Source organism: Gavia stellata, chromosome 8, assembly GCF_030936135.1.
Source record: "Gavia stellata isolate bGavSte3 chromosome 8, bGavSte3.hap2, whole genome shotgun sequence".
Lineage (NCBI taxonomy): Eukaryota > Metazoa > Chordata > Aves > Gaviiformes > Gaviidae > Gavia > Gavia stellata.
The window spans coordinates 707,893-725,622 of NC_082601.1; the positions used below are offsets into that span (position 1 = coordinate 707,893).

General features: G+C 51.3%; 2 protein-coding genes across 2 annotated transcripts in view; one reads left to right on the forward strand and one right to left on the reverse strand.

Moving 5' to 3' along the window:
- The window catches only part of CCDC148 (coiled-coil domain containing 148), a 55,561-nt gene extending 54,510 nt beyond the window's left edge, over nt 1-1,051 (forward strand). Inside the window, exon 14 of the mRNA XM_059820492.1 lies at nt 905-1,051. Within this exon, the coding sequence (XP_059676475.1) occupies nt 905-1,051 (147 nt within the window). The remainder of the gene's footprint in view (nt 1-904) is intronic.
- Nucleotides 1,052-5,676: 4,625 nt separating this feature from the next.
- UPP2 (uridine phosphorylase 2) lies at nt 5,677-13,236 on the reverse strand. The gene is made up of 7 exons (XM_059820493.1): nt 13,211-13,236; nt 12,430-12,547; nt 11,265-11,423; nt 8,958-9,072; nt 8,108-8,317; nt 6,347-6,493; nt 5,677-5,849 (listed from the first exon to the last, which is right to left on the reverse strand). Exons 1-7 carry the CDS (start codon nt 13,234-13,236, stop codon nt 5,677-5,679), a joined length of 948 nt encoding a protein of 315 aa, XP_059676476.1.
- Between the last annotated feature and the right edge of the window lie 4,494 nt (nt 13,237-17,730).

Consider the following 17,730-nt stretch of genomic DNA (forward strand, 5'->3'; position numbering starts at 1 on the left):
AATCTGACCGATGTATGAGGTTCTGAAAAGCCTTAGCTTAAAAATGCTCTGAACATGTGTATTTGGGCTTAATACCTGAATTCTTAGAATATTCTTCCTGTTTCGACTCCAAACATGTCTTGGTACTGCTCAGACTACAATAGGTGATTCCTGCCAAGCATATTAGTGTGCTCCATCCCAGAGCTGCAGTGGTTATGGATAATGTTCCCCAGTGTTGGTCTTCCCAGCAGCTCTGGGCACTGTGGCAGGGGATGCTAGAACTGAAGGCGATGTGGCATACTCTCTTGTACTTTCAGTGCTCCCCCACTGTAGCCCACGGAAGAAGGATTTGAAAGAGGCTTACAAATTTTGTCAGATAACCTTTTGACAAAGTTTAGAAGTAATTTCCCTGGGCATTAATTGTTCTTATGTAAAACGGAAGCGGTACTGCCATGTAGTCACAAGGCAACGCTGTGCGAAAAATCATAAATGTGTTTGTAGCACTCAGATCCCATAGAAACAAACAGGAGGGGATTAAAAGTCTTGTGCTGAAAGCAGGGCTGTATTGATGGGGAACATAAGAGAAGCCAGCAACTCTTCAGTGAGTAGGCTAAATTAAAAGTCACTCAGTTTCTCATCTACCCTTTGAGTTTTGCTGAGGAATGACAACCAGCGCTCTTTGTTAAAATAGTTTGTGATCGTTAATATTAAAAAGGATGATATCAAGGTATGTGCAGTGAGATAAGGATCGTTCACTGTAGAGTTTTTCTGCTTTTGAAGGCTTAATTTTATGACTATAATTTTCTGACTGTCTTTTAAAACTTTTTAAATATATACATCCACAGATAACCTGTAAGATACATTGTGTGGATGAGGAAAGTATTGTTTTGTTTCTGTTTGTCATTGCTGTGGTTTATTTTAACAGATCGTTTCTGACCCTAGACTTCGTGTTGAGCTAGCTCTTCGAGAAGCTGGACTTCATAAAACACTTTATGCAAAAGAGATTTTACCAAAAATTCCTCCATTGAAGCTTCCAAGAAGAGATATGGAATCTACAGCCTTTAAAATGTAGAGCACCTCTCATATTAGGAATAGAGAAGCTTCAGGGGTATTGTCTGGCCTATAATGTGAAAACTTTAAATACATTTCTCTTAGGCTGTGTCACAGAACTACTTAGTTCTCAGTGTGTGCAATCATTCACAAAAACAATGTGCCTTTCTCACACAGTGCTACACCATTTTACACCTGCCTTGGTGAAGGTTGTATAGAGGTTTGGTTGTGTGGACTGTTGTAGTAGAATTTCCCATGTCCTTTTCTACTGGGAGATAGACTCCTACAGACCTTACAGGCCAGTCTGATACATCGCATCTTGAGTAGGAACTCTGTTTTTTAATTGGCAGCATAAATCCAAAATAGCTTTGCAGAACAGTCGCTTTAGATTATATTATGACATGTGAATACATCCCACAATTTTCATTCCAGGTTTCTTGAGAATTTGATTTTTTTAATTATAAAATCTTCATTATCATGAATGTTTCTATTATTCCTTGATTTATTTATAAGAAGAAACTTTACCTTTGTCTATATTTAGAAACCAATTTGCTGCATCATATTTACTGCAAACCAATTTCATATTGCAGATTAGTCTTTCACTATAAATTATAAATTAGAAATAACGTTTCAGATCTGGGGTCTTTATTTTGGAGCTGAAACTACTCAATATGATTCTATTAAATGAAAGGGAAATTGAAGTAATGTCATTTTGTAACTGGTTATGTTTTAAAGCCTTACATAAGATGAGTGTAAAATATATATAAACAAGTTACAATTTGCAGTTTAACCAAAAATTTCTAAGGACGATGAGTATCAGAAAGATCCGAACATCCATAGTTGTGTATCTAGATAATTATAGGAATGTCATTAATGTAATATTGTAGTGCGTTATAGGTGTTAATGGATCACGTACCTACAGTGCCTTGTGAAAGAGTAATTCCTCACTGTCGAAATGAGGCATTGAGGATCAGGGTAGATGAGAGCCCCATCTGTGTTGTCCCAGCAGAGCCCATGGTGCAGGTCCAGCAAACACCAAGAGAGCAGTTTTAGTGCTAGCCACTACATGCTACCTCCTTACCTGGCACAGGCAACAGGCCCTCTTCTCTTGACATACTCAGCGACTCTGCACCAAATGTTTTGCAATCAGAGACAAGCAATGTTAGGTTTTCACACCTCAAACTGATGGTAGCAGTGGCAAAATCTTGTAGCGTACACCTGATCTCAGCAGGTGTCTCTGAGCGCCTGGGGGAGGGAGGTTTGCTCTGGCCTGGGTGTTCAAGGGTGCAAAGTCAGAAGCAGACAGAGAGTCTAAGAAGGGTGCCAGAAAGGCAAGGGAAGAGCTGGTGCGACGGACTCCCGAGAGCATCCAAAGTTTTAGACCAGGAGCAACATAATCCGAGTATTGAAGCGAAGTTATTTTAACAGGAGGAGAAATGCTACAGAGACTGCCCAAAAGCAGTGAGAGCTGTATGTCTTCCGGATTTAGCTTTTGCATGTTTGTGCTAAAATTACAATTCTGTGTATATTTGTACATTTTATGTTGGTATTTCATTCGAGGGAACTCGTTATTTTTAAAACACACTTGGCCAGCTTCACAACTTGTTGGCTGTTCCTGCAGGGGAGAGCAGCATTGCTTTTCTTCTCTTTTGGAGACCAGATTGGCTGCTAGACTGCTTCCCAGAAATGGAAGATCCTGAACTTTGAGGCAGTTGACTTTTTTTTTCTTGCCTTTAAAAGCAGATCTACAAGATAATTTCAGTAGTGCAAAATCTTTTCAGAGTATAGTTGTCTTGTCATCTTTTATAAATACCAAGACATTTATGAAAGAAGAAAGTTTAAATGAAGCAGACAGTTGTTTTTGAAATAAAGGGCACCGATTTTTAGGCACTGTCTTGTGATGGTCTTCACGTCTGTTGTTTCTCAGGGAACAGATGGAGTAGAAGTCCACTTACTTTGATAAGTCTGTGCCAGCTCACTGCAACCATGAATCGGGGCTTGTTATTGATATGGTGAGGCCAGAGTGAGGATTTTTAGAGGGATTTTCATGTAGCAGTGGAGCATGGAAAATGTGCAGGTCAGTGAAACTGGCTTCAGGTATTTTGCTCTGCACAACCAGAGGCTGCTTTTGCCAGGAGAGCTCCTGCAGACCGCCTCGGCCACTCTCCCTGGCCTGGCCAAGTGCCTCTCTTCCGTGGTCCTGCGGGAAGGAGGTGGATGTTTCGCCTTACTTCGTTGTCCTCACTTTAGCACTGTTTGCAAGAGATGATCAAAACCCTTCAGGAAATGGAGATGCTTATAAGGGCATTTGTTTTCATGATAAATGCTTTCTACGCTTTTTTAAAAAATGAAATTTTGCAAGTTATTTTTGTACAAAGATGTATGAAATTACTTGCACATAATTTAGAAAATGTTAGTGGGAAATAGACTTCTCAGCCAGCATCTCTTGCAGCCCTGCTTTGTTGGTTTTGACTCAGTATGGGTAATGTTTCAGAATTCAACTATCCTTTATGCCAATGTATGAAGTGTATGCAGTTTGACTGATTTTTTTAAAGCCTGAGAAAAACCTCTTTGTGAAAATTAAGTTATTTGGTTTCAAGATATACTACTCATCTGTGAATTTTGGTAGTGAGAAAAGTGGCTTAAATAGTGCCTGAAAGTCAAGTACCCAGCTGGCGCATGATCAGTTGGTGCGGTACCCAGCTGTTGCAAAACACTTGAGCAGTTTGTGCCAACTTATGTCCACATAAGCTTATATGCACGCTTATGTGTGTACTTACAGGAAAAAAAAACCGTAAGTGATTGCGATGCCAGTTCTGACCCCTCTGAGAATAGAGAGGGCTTTGCAGTAATGGTCAAAATTTTGAGAAGGAGCTCACCAAGGACACGCATTCTGAGCTCTAAACTACTGACTGGTTTGAAACCCTTAAAGAGTGTCAAACTTAAAATATGCAGCAGAAAAAGCATTTAACAACCTAATCATTAAGCTAAAAGCAAAATAAGAAAAACACAAGTCTCTTCACTGGACAATGTTCTGGAAAATAGAGAGTTCACTGTCTCCTGCAAAGCCTAAAAAGTGCAATCTGGGAATGGGAAGTAGGAACCAATCTCCTTTTCTTGTAAAAAGTGGAGTTTGTTCCAGCAAACTGAATGTATCCCAGATCAAAGTGCTGGTAAGTTGTTGGAGTAGCTCAGGGGGACCATGGAAGTGTGGTCCCAGCACCAGGGGAGCCCATCGGGGAAGCACCCCGGATGGCCCCACGCCACCGCTGGCCCCACGCCCCAGAAACGGCCCTCTGCAGACAGGAGGAGGCAGTGTGATGACGTGCAGTGGGGTGACGAGAGGGACACCAAGAGAAACACGCACATTTGGGAGGCCAGTCGAGCTGTACGTGAGTGCCTCAGTGTGTGGAATTATTTCTGGGACTAGAGGGGCCCTGAGGTTGCTGATGAAGCAGACTTTAGGATACTGACCAGAGAACAAGTGCCTCAGGGGCGGCCCCTCAGCATGTCTGTAAGCATCTTTAGACTTACACGATTCATGCTCTACTGTCGTTAATATCTTAAGATCCTCTCCCATGTTTTTTGATATGTTAAAACTTTGTTTACCAGAACTCTTAAATCCTGTAAGTTACTGTTCCAAAGGTGTCAAAATTCATTTGGAAGCAAGCTTGTTAGTGAACCTTAAGAACTGGAAGTGATTTCAGTGGGAAATTCTTCAGGCTATTGGTGACCCTCCGCAAAACACGCCTCGACTCAATCCAGGTGCAGTTCAGTCTCTTACAGTGTTCTTGTGGAGAACACTTAAAGATGATTTTCTGGATTGTGGATGCGTGTTGATTAGCAGATGAATGTGAAAGATGCAGTCCCTGGCAGTTACCTGAAATCAGGTCAAGGTTATATCGGTATGTAAGGTGTGCTCCCCATCCCTTTCCCTCTTGGGGGTCCCCATGTGTCCCATGCCCAAACCTGTCGACCGTGCGACGGGGGTGAAGCTGCTCCTGCGCAGCCGGGACAGTCTGTGCAAGGTGGGCTTCCCGCACACCGATCTCGTGTTCAAACACTCTGGTACACATCAGTTTTCACAGATCTTTAAATACGGTATGAACGAAAGTCTGAACGGCTTTCATAACAGCAATGAGTAACAATAATGGTCACAAATGCGGATTAATTTTGCATGCCATTTACTTAGGTTTTGGCTTTATGCCAAATGCAAAGGGATCATATTCCTAGAGGACCGCTGTGGATAGGAGCGACCCTAACAGGACAGTCCTTTGCGACCACTGAAGACGGGAGTGAGGAGTGTGCAGTTTGGTGACACAGTCTTAATTTCTGTGCAAATTTTGGCTGGAGCTCTCCTTGGGTGTGCAAGTGTGTTGGTGCAATTCAGGCCGTATTGGAGGTCCGTAGCTCCTGCACGGCAGTGTTCGCTGGATCCGGCTGTCCTGCTGGGCCGTGGAGGGCACCTGCCTTGGGGGAGCGCGTGGTGACTGAGTCTGTCTTTTTCCATTTCCCTGAAAAAGGGTCCGCGGTGTCCCGGTGTGGGTAGGTCCCACACGCCCGCTCCTGGCACGGCAGCGCCGAGGGCACAAACACGCGCTGCCCCCGCTGGGACCCGGTGCCCCATTGCTCGTGCTGCATCGCCCATCAGTTGTTGGAGAAAAGTGCGTTTCCCGCCGGAGGGCGCGGCGCCAGGCGCTTTCGGATGAAGGCCGCGATCAGGCGCTGGGGCCGCTGCTGGTACTCCCACAGCACCTCGCGGGGCGCCCGGATCTGGTCCCCCTCCAGGCGGTCCAGGAGTGCCACGCAGACGACGGCAGCTGCAGGGCGGCCAAAGCGCTGCGTTACCTCGCGCGTGACAACAGCCCCCGTCTCCTTAAAACGCTGCCCCGTGGGGAAGGGGAGGAGGCCCTGTTCCCGCTGCCCTCGCTGGGGGATGCGCCCTGACGTGCCGGAGGGGCGAAGCAGCAGGACCCCTGGGGAAGCCGCTGGCCCCAGCACCGCTCTGCAGGAGCCCTCCACTCACCCCTTTCTTTTCCAGCAAAACGGGGAAAGGCAGCTACAGTGCAACAGCCAGGACTTGTTGTAAGGCTGGGAGAGGGATGAGGGGGGATTAAGTTTTGTTTTGTCCAACATGCGCTCGGGCCTTTTAAAACAGACTTGTTTTTTATTGAGCCACAAAACTTGTTTTAGCATACTCTTCTAGTGAAAATCATTAGGAATGCGCTTCTGGCCTTCAGGTTGTCTGAATCTAGCACCAAACCGAACCCTCAGATCGGGTTAAGCCGGGGAGCGCGGGGGTGCGGGAAGGACCCACCTTTCAGGCCACACAGCCCGCAGAGAGCAGCGAACGCCGTGGACTCCATTTCAATGTTCCTCACGCCGGCGTCATAAGCTCTTTTTAAGTACTCTAACTTTTTTTCACTGGAAAAAGAGCACAATGCTCCATCTAATCTCCCCTGACCTTGAAAGGAAGCAGAGAAGTGTCACTGCTGGCCCCGCGTGGGTTTACGGTCACGCTGAACAGGGTGTGGTTTCAAATGGGAGGCCCAGCAGGGCCTACGTTGTGTCTGAAGCCGACTAAGTTTTCCTTTGAATAGCTACCTAACTTGTATTAACCCCGGTGTTTAAAGCCCGTGTGCTCTGTCTCTGTACAGAGGAGAAAATCACACCGGTTTTAACATTTGTAGAAAGGACGAGTAAGCCCGCGGGTGTGAAGTGCAGGGGGTATTACGGCACTCTGCAGGGGCAAGTCATCACAGCTCCTCTGCGGTCAGCTGTGAAGGTCTTCCAGGTGAAATCCAAGAAATGCCAAATTATGGGGAAGAGGGGCATAGCAAGCTGTGCAGAACGGGAAAACGGGGGAGAGGAAAACACCCTTAATTTAGGTCTTATTTTTCTTAAGGGGCTGCCATGGATGGCAGGCAGCTGGAGCTGCTGGCGAGTGGCATTCCCTGCTCAGGTGGCATCGGTGCTGGCCGGGGAGCTGGGTCCCGGGGCACCAGCGCTGCTGCTCCCTCCCACTGCTGCCACAGCCCCGGGGCACCGCTGCAGACAGGACCTGACGCTGTGCTCAGTGCTCAGTGCGTCCAGGCGTGGGCACCCACCCTGACCCTCTCCTCTAACTCCACTGGTGGCTTTGGCTGTCCTGCAGCCGCGCCTGGGTCCACAGAGCAGACCCGTGCCCGGTGCAGCTACTCCGCTCGCAGAGTATGTAAAGTCCTTTGTGCAAGCACAGCATACCTGTGGCTGTGCTAACCTGGGCAGAGCGCTTCATTTTATTGCTGTTCCTACTGTTAATCCTCTCAAATGGCTTTTCGTTTAAATAAAACATGGTCTTGAGCAATACACAGATGGTCGCATTTGCAAGCAGATCCAAAGGTTTATAAATAGTCCTCAGATTATTAATTCTTCATTTATTACATTTCATCTACTCTGCAATCAGCATTTAATTTTGCAAAGGAAATGGTTCCAGAGTAACCAAAGTTTGTTTACGTAAATGTCACATGCCTCCTGACATTTTTCTAGTGTTTGGTAGCTCTGAAGTTACAATCTTGTTGTAGGAAACAACTCGGCATAACCCATCTGCTAGGCTCGCTACAGGATTGTGGACAAGGGACTGTTCTCTTTGCCGGGGTGAGGCTACTGGCCTCCTGCTTTTGGAGGGTCTGCAACCGCACGTGGCTCCATGTAACGGCTAGGCTGGGGGGCAGCAGAGGTTCCCCCCGGGCACCTGCATTGTCCCAGGGAGCAGCCACTGCTGGGTGGATCTTCACTCTTGATCCGCCACCGGCTACGGCAGCGCTGGTCTTGCACCTGACATTACAAAATTTAACTGTCGGATGCACGAGAGACCAGTTTGCAGAGTAGGTCTCACCCTGGCAAAGTGCTGGAATTGGTACTGCGTGTTCTGAACGTGCACCCTGCTCTGGCCGCTGAACAAGCTCTAACCGATCGGGTGGGTCAGCTCCTGCAGCACTTCTTAGGCTTTGGTAGCGTGGGTAATTTTGCCTACGTAAGAACGTAAAGACTTGACATTATGTTTGGGGGGAGGAAGGGCAGTAGAAGATCGTTTTACCTTCGTAGAAGTCATAGGTGCACATGGTATGGCCAATGAGCGTGGGAAAGTCAGGAATCTCCTTGCTGCAGGCGAGGAGTTCCTCCGCGAGGTCCTTGTCCAGCTCAGTGCTCCGCACCACCACGTCATCCAGCACCACCTGCTCAAACCGTGGTTTGAAGGAGGAGTCCACCGCTGTGTCCGTGATCACAACAGATCCGGCCTCGATCCCTGTGACAAAGAAGGCTGAGGCTAAGCCAGAGCTCGTAACACTTGTGACCTGCTGCAAAACTTCAGCATGACAGAAAAATATAGATGTCTGTGTGACTGTGGGGTTCTTCTTTTTAGTGAGTAAAACAGATGTGAGAGAATAATTGAAATTCATGCAGTAGCACAGATGTAGAAGTAAAATGCACTGAATCAGCACATGATGAGTGATTGTGGGAACATGCTGAGTGACAGCGTTTTAATTGCTTCTGGCTTGCGGAGATCATGCTCCACCACCAGCCTGTGCAGGCACGAGCAGCACCACTGCCCCAGCCGGGGCTCCCACCAGCGCAGAGGGCTACAGGCATCGGGACAGCCGGGAGGATCTCAAAGCATGAGAGTGACTTCCAGTCAAGTGTTTTCTGCTTGAAAAGTGATAGCCAGCTGTTGTGAATTCAAGGCCTTTGTTCATTATGAAAATGTGCACTCTGCTAAGCCAGTTGCTAGAAGTTTGCTGGGTTTTAACCCAAAACAAAATATCATGTTGTTTGATATTTTGGGGACCTGACAAAATCCTAAAGCTCATAATTACATGACCTATTGCTGAGAATGTTCTTTTTATTAATACCCTCTTTGCCCAGAAGAAAGACCATGGATAGCTTACCTAAACCTCCAGAAGTACCCATGCGTATAATAGTAACGTCTCGGCATTTTGCGTGATGCAGCAGTTTGATGAGTTCATGAAGCATGATGGAAATGGACGGGATGCCCATCCCGTGCTGTTGGGAGGAGAGAAAAGAAAAACGTCACTCCCCGTGATGCTGCAGCAGATGACAGGTACGTGACTGCGATGAGCCCGGGGCTACGCTGCGGCCTCTTTCCACTGATGAGGCCAACAGCGATTTTTTGAGGGGGGAGAGACATCTCAGGGTCTTTGTAGCCTGTCCATGTAAAGCATCTAACCCTCTTCTCCTTCCCTTGATGCTTTTAAGGCTGCTCTTATCAATAGAGCTGACATTCATCCCTGGGGACCAGTACGTCAGGTGCACAGATGGCATCTCTCCTTCAAGAAAGGTCTCTCCATAAATGCATCCCGATGGCTGAATGCTCCAAGACCTTCCCCTTGCGTTGCCCGTCCTTACGCCACGCGCTGACTTCCATTCTTCGTCGTGTCCTGCTCGTGCTCTTGGAGTGGTGAGTTTCAGTGAGGACAACCCGAGCCTCTGCTTCTCCGGGCACCTCCCAGCCCGTCCTCGCCCCATGCCGGAGCACCTCTGCCCGCATGGCTGGGCGCGAAGGACAACGCGTGGCTTTGTGCCCCTTGATGAGGACCGGTTTCAGGGTCAGGCTTTTGCTGTGTGAAGCCTCGCGCCTTGCAGGCCACCTGTCCCGCTTCCTGGCTCACATCCCCACGCTGGTGTCCCTCCGTCCCCAGCGCCTGCCTGGCTGCCTGCAGGCTCTCCCCTCCGCTGGCACCAGGCTCTTCCCCGTCCTCTGCCACGGCCCGTGGTGCCCCGCTACCCCGTCTCCACTGCCGCTCCTCTGGGCTGGCAGATGTTTTGCAAATCTCGAGCTGTCGAGGCCGCCTCTGCTTTCTGCCCAACGCTCCCTCCTGTGATCATCTTAGTTTTCTGCTCCATCGCTCAACCGCCGTCCTTTTCTCGGCTTTACTTTTAAAAACAAAAGGTGTTTGGCGGTGTGGGGTTTGTTTTTTCCCCATGAAAAATGCCTCACGTTTTTTTGGTTTTGCTACCGTGTTCAAAAACCTGAAGGAAGCATATGTAAAGAAGTACAGCTAATTTAACATATGCAGTTTTCGTATTGCTTCGTCTCTTTTCGTTTGGCTGTGAGACGGATGGTCTATTAGGCTTGTATCATGTTTTAAATATGAAAACATTTTGCATGTTGTTATTCTGGAACATCAGCCTGGCTTATTTGCCAATGCCTAAAAAATTTATTCTCATTGTAAATATTCAAAGCAGGAAGCTGTGTTCCTGCCTCCGGTATGTTTGAGTTCATTTGTGTCTCTAAGCAACTTGCAAAAATGTGATGTTGGCAGCTGCTCCGCACAAAACATTTTGGGGGAGGCTCGCTGCGTGCTCTGCCCTGCGTCCCTTCACAGGGGCGAGCCCGGGGGTCGCTGGCTTCTGCATTGGCGCAAAACTGGTGCATGGCCAAGAGCTCAGCGTCGGCTTTTCTTCTATCTGTGTCGCAACTGCTGCCAGATTGGGGAACGGCAAAACTTGGGGTTTTTTTCCCCTTGGATCCTGTCAGATTGATTCCCTCAGGCTTTTCTGTCGGTCAGGTTTGGTTTGGTTTTGTCAGAGGGACCAAGCGTGAGCTCTGTTGTGTGAGTGACGCCGTCTCCTGTGGATCAGATTTAAGACTAATCTTGTGCCTGAGGAAATGACAGCAGGACTGAGCCCTGGGATGTAAGCACCCATCGGCACAGCCTGTATGTGCTTTTCCCTTTGTGCAGTGCCAAAAATTCTGCTGCTCTTAAAGGATAATTAATAATAAAGCAAGATTTTTACTTTAGACCTCATGTCAATGTAATACTTCCAGCAATATTTCGTAGTTCATGCGTGGTGGGAAGTGGTCTTCGCCTCTTGAATCGCTAGACTGCTGAGCTGAGCAAAATACGTGCGTGTTCATTTTTAATACGATGCTTTTTAAACGGAACGTGTTTATATCATTCAAACAGAAGAAGCTTTACCATGGTTGAAAGGTGCTATTGGTGGTAATGGCTGAAAACTGAGAAGAGGGGAAAAAATCTGCCGGTGGGTGTTGCGGGAAGCAGAGGCACGTGAGAGGTCATGCCAGCCTCCCTCCCTTCCGCCGGGGCAGCGAGGTCCCTGCGCCAGCTCGCGGCGGGACCGCGCTGGCAGCAGCAGACCCCGGGGCAGGGGCCGCAGCAAGCGCCTGGGATGGGAAATGCATGTGGGGCGGTGCAGCACGGCGTGGTACTTACACTGATGGAGAGCACCGGCCCTGCCCGGTACATGGCGTACCGGTCCGTCCCTGCGCAGATGTCTGCCAGGTCCTCGCCGCCACCCGTCAGTCCCAGCTCCTTGTGCATGAACTGGGCAAATGCCCTCATCCTCTTTGGGCTGCCACCGACGCAGACAAACTGGATGTAAAATACGATTGTGTTGGTACTTTTTCGCTAAAACAGGTACCGAGATTCAGTCATAATGTGGCAGTGGCGGGCTGCACCGGACAGCCCTGCCCAGAGAGCGCGGCGGGATGCCGCTTCCTTGCAGGCAATCGGGGGACATCAGAACAACTGAGCGTCGCAAAACCAGGAATTAAAAGCAAACTGCTACTCCCTTAGGGTTGCGACTACGCTAGGTCCAGACAGCTGTACAGCTGCACATGCTTGGGTATCAGTCCCAGGCCAAGAAAATGTAAAATAATTCAGCAAATTTAAGCTGTTAGTATTCCTACTGACAGCAAAGCGAAACCAGATGTTAGAGTAGCTCGTCATTTAATTTATTCTATCAGCAGTGTCGACTGCAATTAGTGAGCACTGCTGATGACATGGAGGCTGTAAAGTCAGGGAGAAAAAGGACAAATTTTACATATTAAAAGAAAAAACGCTCCCTGAACATAGGAGGGGGACCAGCATGTGTCTGCAAGGGCAGCACTGCTGACCCGGCTGCCAGCGGCACAGGGGAGCAGGAGCCTGCACGTGGCTGCTGAGGAAATGCTCCGATTTAACATGGAAGAGGAATGAGGTTGTGACAGGCTGGTTCTGATAGCAGGTCTCAGCCAAAAATACAACATCCTCTTTCCCTTGTCTCCAGTAGATGATGATCAGATGCTTTGGACAAATGCTTCCTCCGTCTGTCCTCTAACATGGAGGCTGATATAAAATCAGGTTTTATGGAACTACAGGTTTTTAAAAGGATAATTTTCTATTGGGATTTCTGCCCAAAACGAGCAAGGACAGACGACCTCTCTGCCCGGGCTGCCCCGGGTTGCTGAGTCCCTTTGCCGAGCAGCCGGACCCCGTCCCTGGTGGGAGCATCCGCAGCAGCAGGGCCCCGGCATGAGACAGCGGAGCTGTGGGATGAGGGGCTGGAGAGCCCCGGGGGGCTGGGAGCTGCTGCCTCCCTTTTGCACCTGCTTTTTACCTTTATGTCCCCAAACATTGCAGGCAGGTTGTGTGTCTTCGTTCCCAGGTCCAAGTGATACAGAATGTCCTCCTCCATCGTGTCCAAGTGCGGGTTTTTAATGTGGACAAGCCCACTGCTGCGGGGAGACGGGGTGAAGATGGGTCAGGGGCAGCGGGCACCGGGCAGTGCCCGCAGGAATGGGGACAGGGCAGGACGGGGCGCGGGGTGGCCTGGGAGCCCCCCGAGGGGCGCGCACAGCCCCGCTGTCAGGGAAGGGACGGGACAGGGACAAGCGAGCTCTGCGTGGTGTCCGGGACGGCTGCCTTCCTGGCAGAGCCCTGCTGCCAACAGCTGTCCCCCTCCTTACATCCATCGCTATTGGTAACCTTTTTGATGACTCTCTTACTGCATCTGCGTATTTGGCAAAAAATGTTTCTCAATATTTGTCATCAATTTTGTCAATGGCAACCTTAGCTCTTTCTTTCATATAATTCTGTCAGAAATATGTAGTGGGTAATGTACTGTGCTGTTTTGTACGTGACAGCTTATTAAGCTCTTAGCAAATTGGGATTTTATATTTATATTGTCCCAAATAACCGCCTAGCCGTACAAGTGCAAATTAAATTCAGATTCTGCAGATAGTGGGAGGCCGGTTTGCCTTCCCCTTCCACCTGCTTTAATAGATGGAGAGCAACTAAGTAACAATACAGGTCAATTTTATAAACAAGGCTTGGACAAAACCCAGAGAACATTTTTCTTGTCTTATTAAAGCAAATTCAAACCCTCCCCTGTTACTCACCCGGAGTAACCTGATGTTTCGGTCATAGCCGCTCTACCAGAGTCAGCTGAAAGCGATACTCTGCAGAAAAGGTAAGGAAAACACCCCGCTATTTCTTCAGCTGTTGGGTTTTTGAGCTCAGAAGAGGTTTTAAAGGGCTCTGCAGGGGGTTAAATACCCTCTCTCTGCTTTGTGCGGCTCCCAAGATCAACAGCGACCCGTCCCCCTCTGCCCGCTCCCCTTTGCCCCATCAAGCGCGAGAGGCTCCTCTTTGGGGCCGGTGCCGTGGTTCATCCCAGATTGGCTGTTTTTGCAGGTGTGTCACTGTTAACCTCAGCTCGCCTTCCACTGCCGCGCTCAGGCGGCGAGGGCGGGGGCCGGTGACCCGCTTGCCCTCCGGCCGGTGGGGCGGGCGCCGGGGCACATGGCAGGCACACGTGCGCACTGGGGCGCAGGCGTGCCCCACTCCGGCGACGGCTTCGTGCCAAGGGTCTGTCTGAGTTGGCTGCCGTGGCGCTCCCCCTGCCCCGGGCTGTGCTTCCCCCGGGAATCGAAATGGCGCTCCCACTCTGGACACCGGCTTCAGACCGTGCCTTTCTCTGGCCCCGTTCGGTGCAAATGAAACCGCCCTGTGTTTTTCTCAGGTGCGCAAAGAAAGAGTTAATGCCGTAGCGAACCTCTGCGGGCTCTGCGAGGGGTGGTGGTGCATTAGGAGCGGCTGTGCTGCAGCCCCCGGCTCAGCACCCCGGCTCGCAGCTGCAGCACCCCGGGCTGTTCCGCGGGTCCCCACGCGGGTGTGGATCAACCCGTGCCAGCGGAGTAGCTGCCTCGCACCCGCTGCTCGCGGGTCTTGCAGGTCCCAGGTGTCTGCCTGCGTGGCGTCAGCCTGCCGGGGCGCTCGGAAGGGCTGCGCTCCCCAGGAAGGACAGGGCTTGGGGGGGTGTATGGCTCCAGGGTCGGGGCTCGGCACGCTTGGCTCCCCCCCAGCCCTGGCCAGCCTATCTGAGCGTGCGGTCACCGGAGGCCAGGGCACCCTTCATGGTTTGAACCGTTATGGCCCTCCTGGGTGGCCCAGAAAACTGTCTGAGAAGGAAAACACTCACGACGTAAGCGTCAAAAGATGGATGTGCCCATTCTCACTAATCCCCGTCTTCACCCTGAAGGCACAAAGAAGCGACGTGCAATAGATTTGTTCCTCCCGTTGTCTAAGCTCCCCAGAAGGCAGCGCTGCGGACTGGCACAGCGGTGCCCAGGTACGGCGGTGGACAGAGGAAGGCTGCTCCGCTCAGAAACGGATCCTGGAGTGGCTGATCCTGGCCTGGAGGGGCTGATTTTATTCTTGGCAACGTGCAGACAATGATTTTTGTTCTCGTTGTCCACACCTGACTCTGTCTGAGCCCAGGAGCCCTTCAGGACTGTTTGCCATCAGGGGTGCCGGCGGCAGGCTTGCCCCGGTCCCGGGGAGGCCAGCCGGTGCTCTGGGGCTGAGGGAGGGGTGCGTGCTGGCTTTTCGGGGGCCTCTCTCCAGCACAGCCCTTCCCTCGGCTCCCCCAGTTCAGGAGCCACCTTCGGTGCGGCGGTGCCCTGCCCAGGATCACTCCTCAGAGCCCTCCGAAGGACAGAAGGGACTCTGCCCAGCAGCCCCTTGCACCTAAGCACCCGATGTCAGCTGCGGGTGCCACGGCAGTGCTCGGTGACCGTCCTCACGCGCGACGGGCCCGGGCAATGGCTGCGCTCCGTGGGGCACACACCGCTGCCTGCTGTCCCCCGGGCCACGGAGCACGTGGTGGGATGTGGGGCATGCCGTGCTGGAGGGGGCCTGGGGAGCAGGCGGCAGTGCCGGGGCAGCACCGCAGCCCCTGCTCGTAGCTCAGGGCAGCATGGAGGCAGCGCTGCGCCGGCCAGGCCTGGTCCCCCCTGCTCGCAGCGTGAACTGCGGGACACCGAGCAGGGCTGCGGGCGCTCGGTCTCTGCCTCGGTGCTTCTCGGGTTCGTCTCGTCAGCCATGAGCTGCCATTTGAGACGGATGTGCACAAGCATCCTCCACTTCAGGAGCGGGAGAAGACTGGAGATACTGGTCCTGCTGCCTGTCCTGACAGGACGTGAGACATTGCCCAGGAAGATACTTTTGGCAGCGGCTGGAGGGGCAGAATCTGGCATTCGCCATTGGCCTCTGGGAATGGTAGATGAAAGCTCTGGTTAATTAGATAAGTGCGAGGTAATTAATTACTGTGGTGAACTGAACCAATAAACATGTCTGATTTCAGTGCAGATTTTGTCAGCCAATGCTTTTGATCTGCTGCAGTCTCGGATCGCTTCTCTGTGATTTATGTGATCGCCATCGCAGGTCCCCCGGCTGTTCGGCAAATGCTCATCCTAGCAGTGAACTGCGGAGAAGCATGGAGAATCTGCAGAAGCAGCCAGCACACTCGTTACAGCCTCTGGCAACCTTAATTGCCTACAGAGGCTTTTATTATTTTCCTTTTTTAGCTTTGACAACTTTTGTAATTGGAGCCGTGTGAACACGGCAGGGCCTGGCCGGCCGCGGACTTTGCAGGCTGAACCGTTCAGACCTGGGCTGGGGGGCCGGCTGTCCTCGGGTGCTGGTGTGCGCCGGCAGCCAGGACCCCGGCCTGCCCACCCCTCTGTGCCCAGCCGGGGCCGGCCGCATGGCCTGGGTTGCCTCCCCCAGCAGAGCCGATGCCCCCCATGCCCCTGGTTCGGTGGCTGGTCCCCCGCTGTCCTGCCTTCACCCGGTCCCGGGCTGTGGGGTGTCACGGGAGGCCGGGTGATGGGGCTGCCGGGCTTGCCACCCTGCTCCTGTCCACCTCCCCTCCTGCTGCCACGGCATCCCTCCATCTTTTGGACTGGTACTTAACGATGGCTCTGGCTTCTTTCAAAGTGATTTGCCAGGCCCTCCCCATCCACATGCCTTTAGCCTTTGTGCATAGTGGTTTTCTTCCTTGCCATTTAGCCGGTTAATAAGCGCTAAAAATAAATGAAAGAAAATCAAAGCATGACTGCCATCCATTCAGGGGTGCAGCCCGAGTTAAAAACATACCGTGTGTGGCCCAACAGCAGCACAGCATCCAGGCGGTAACGAGCTCCTGTTTCGCTAACCGGGTGGGGAAGGTAATTGCTGTAACTGCGGCAGCCTTTTGCTGGGCAAATACACGTCCAAGCCCTTAGAATTGCAAAACACTGTCTAAAGGCAAGTAAGTGTTACAAACCAGTGGTACAGAGAAGTGTAAATTGGGTATCTTGCCCAAGACAGGGTCAGGATGGATCTGAGGAAGGATGGGAGCAGAGCCCTTATGGATATTTCAGACTTGCTGGAGTCGCACCAAAGTCAGGCTGGAATGATTTCTCTGCTCTGATAAAGTTCTCCCCTCCCTGGATGCTGTTAACATACGCCTGCCAAAGATGACTTATTACTGACGCTCCACAGCACTCCTGAAGAATAAGAATCTGAATAAGAATCCTTTTAGTGTGCGTCATGAGGTACACAGAAAAAAGCTTTCCTTAGGGACACACACACATCTTCCTCCCGCAGCCTTGAAATGCCTAAGTCACTCAGTGCAATTGCTGTAGTTTTCAGCATAAAACTCAACGTTTCAGGCACGCTGCAGTTAATGCGGTGACTGTCACGCAGATCTTCACAGTTTGTCCAATTAGCGTTACTCGATTTAGAGAATACAATAGGAAGGTTTGCTGCTCGCAAACGGCAGCTGTAAACACTCCGGGGAGGTGAGATCACGGTTTAGGCTTCCCACGGGTTCGGCTGCTTCCCTGAGCGTGCGCTTGTTTGGTGGAGGGAAACGAGGTTCCTCTGCCCCGCGCCTGCCTTTAGCATCCCTCCTCCCCAATGGAAACACCTTCCCCGCCTGGGGCTCCGGCTGTGCGGGAGGAGCAGAGCTGGGGGGAGCACCGGCTTCTGCCCCTGCCTGCGTGCCGCGAGCCCTGCTCACCACGTGCCCACCGCCCGCACGAGTGCGGATGGGGTGAAGCTAGGGCAGGTACCCAGCCGTCGGTGCTAGGGCAGCTACCCAGCCGTCGTTAGGAGGCTAATTTGGCATGCAGGACCCATATTATTGTTGATGATGCACGAAGAAGAAGGAACAGCTTGTGCGTTGAGCCCAGATGAGTCTGTGGGATGAGTGGGCACACAGATCACCTGCTGTGAAGGGAGCGCAGCTGATAGGGAAGGAACGGCACAAGTCCCTCACCCTGCGCCGTGTTTTCCAACGGCTCCAACGCTGACTTGCAATCCAGAGCCCCGAGTGGATTCGGAGGAGGAGGGACCTTGGTCTCCCTCCCGTGGTGTCACGGCCCCTGTGAAACGCCGGTTCTGTGGCGGACTGAGCCCATCCGCGGGCGCTCTTGGCAGAATGGTGGATGGACAGACGGATGAATGGACAGACAGATGTTGTCATGTGAGTGACCCTGCAGCAAGGCGGGAGCGCGTGTGGCCCCGAGCCAGCACGCTCCCGTGGGCAGAGGTTGCTGCCTTGGTCTGTTACATGCAGTGCTTCCCTGTCTCC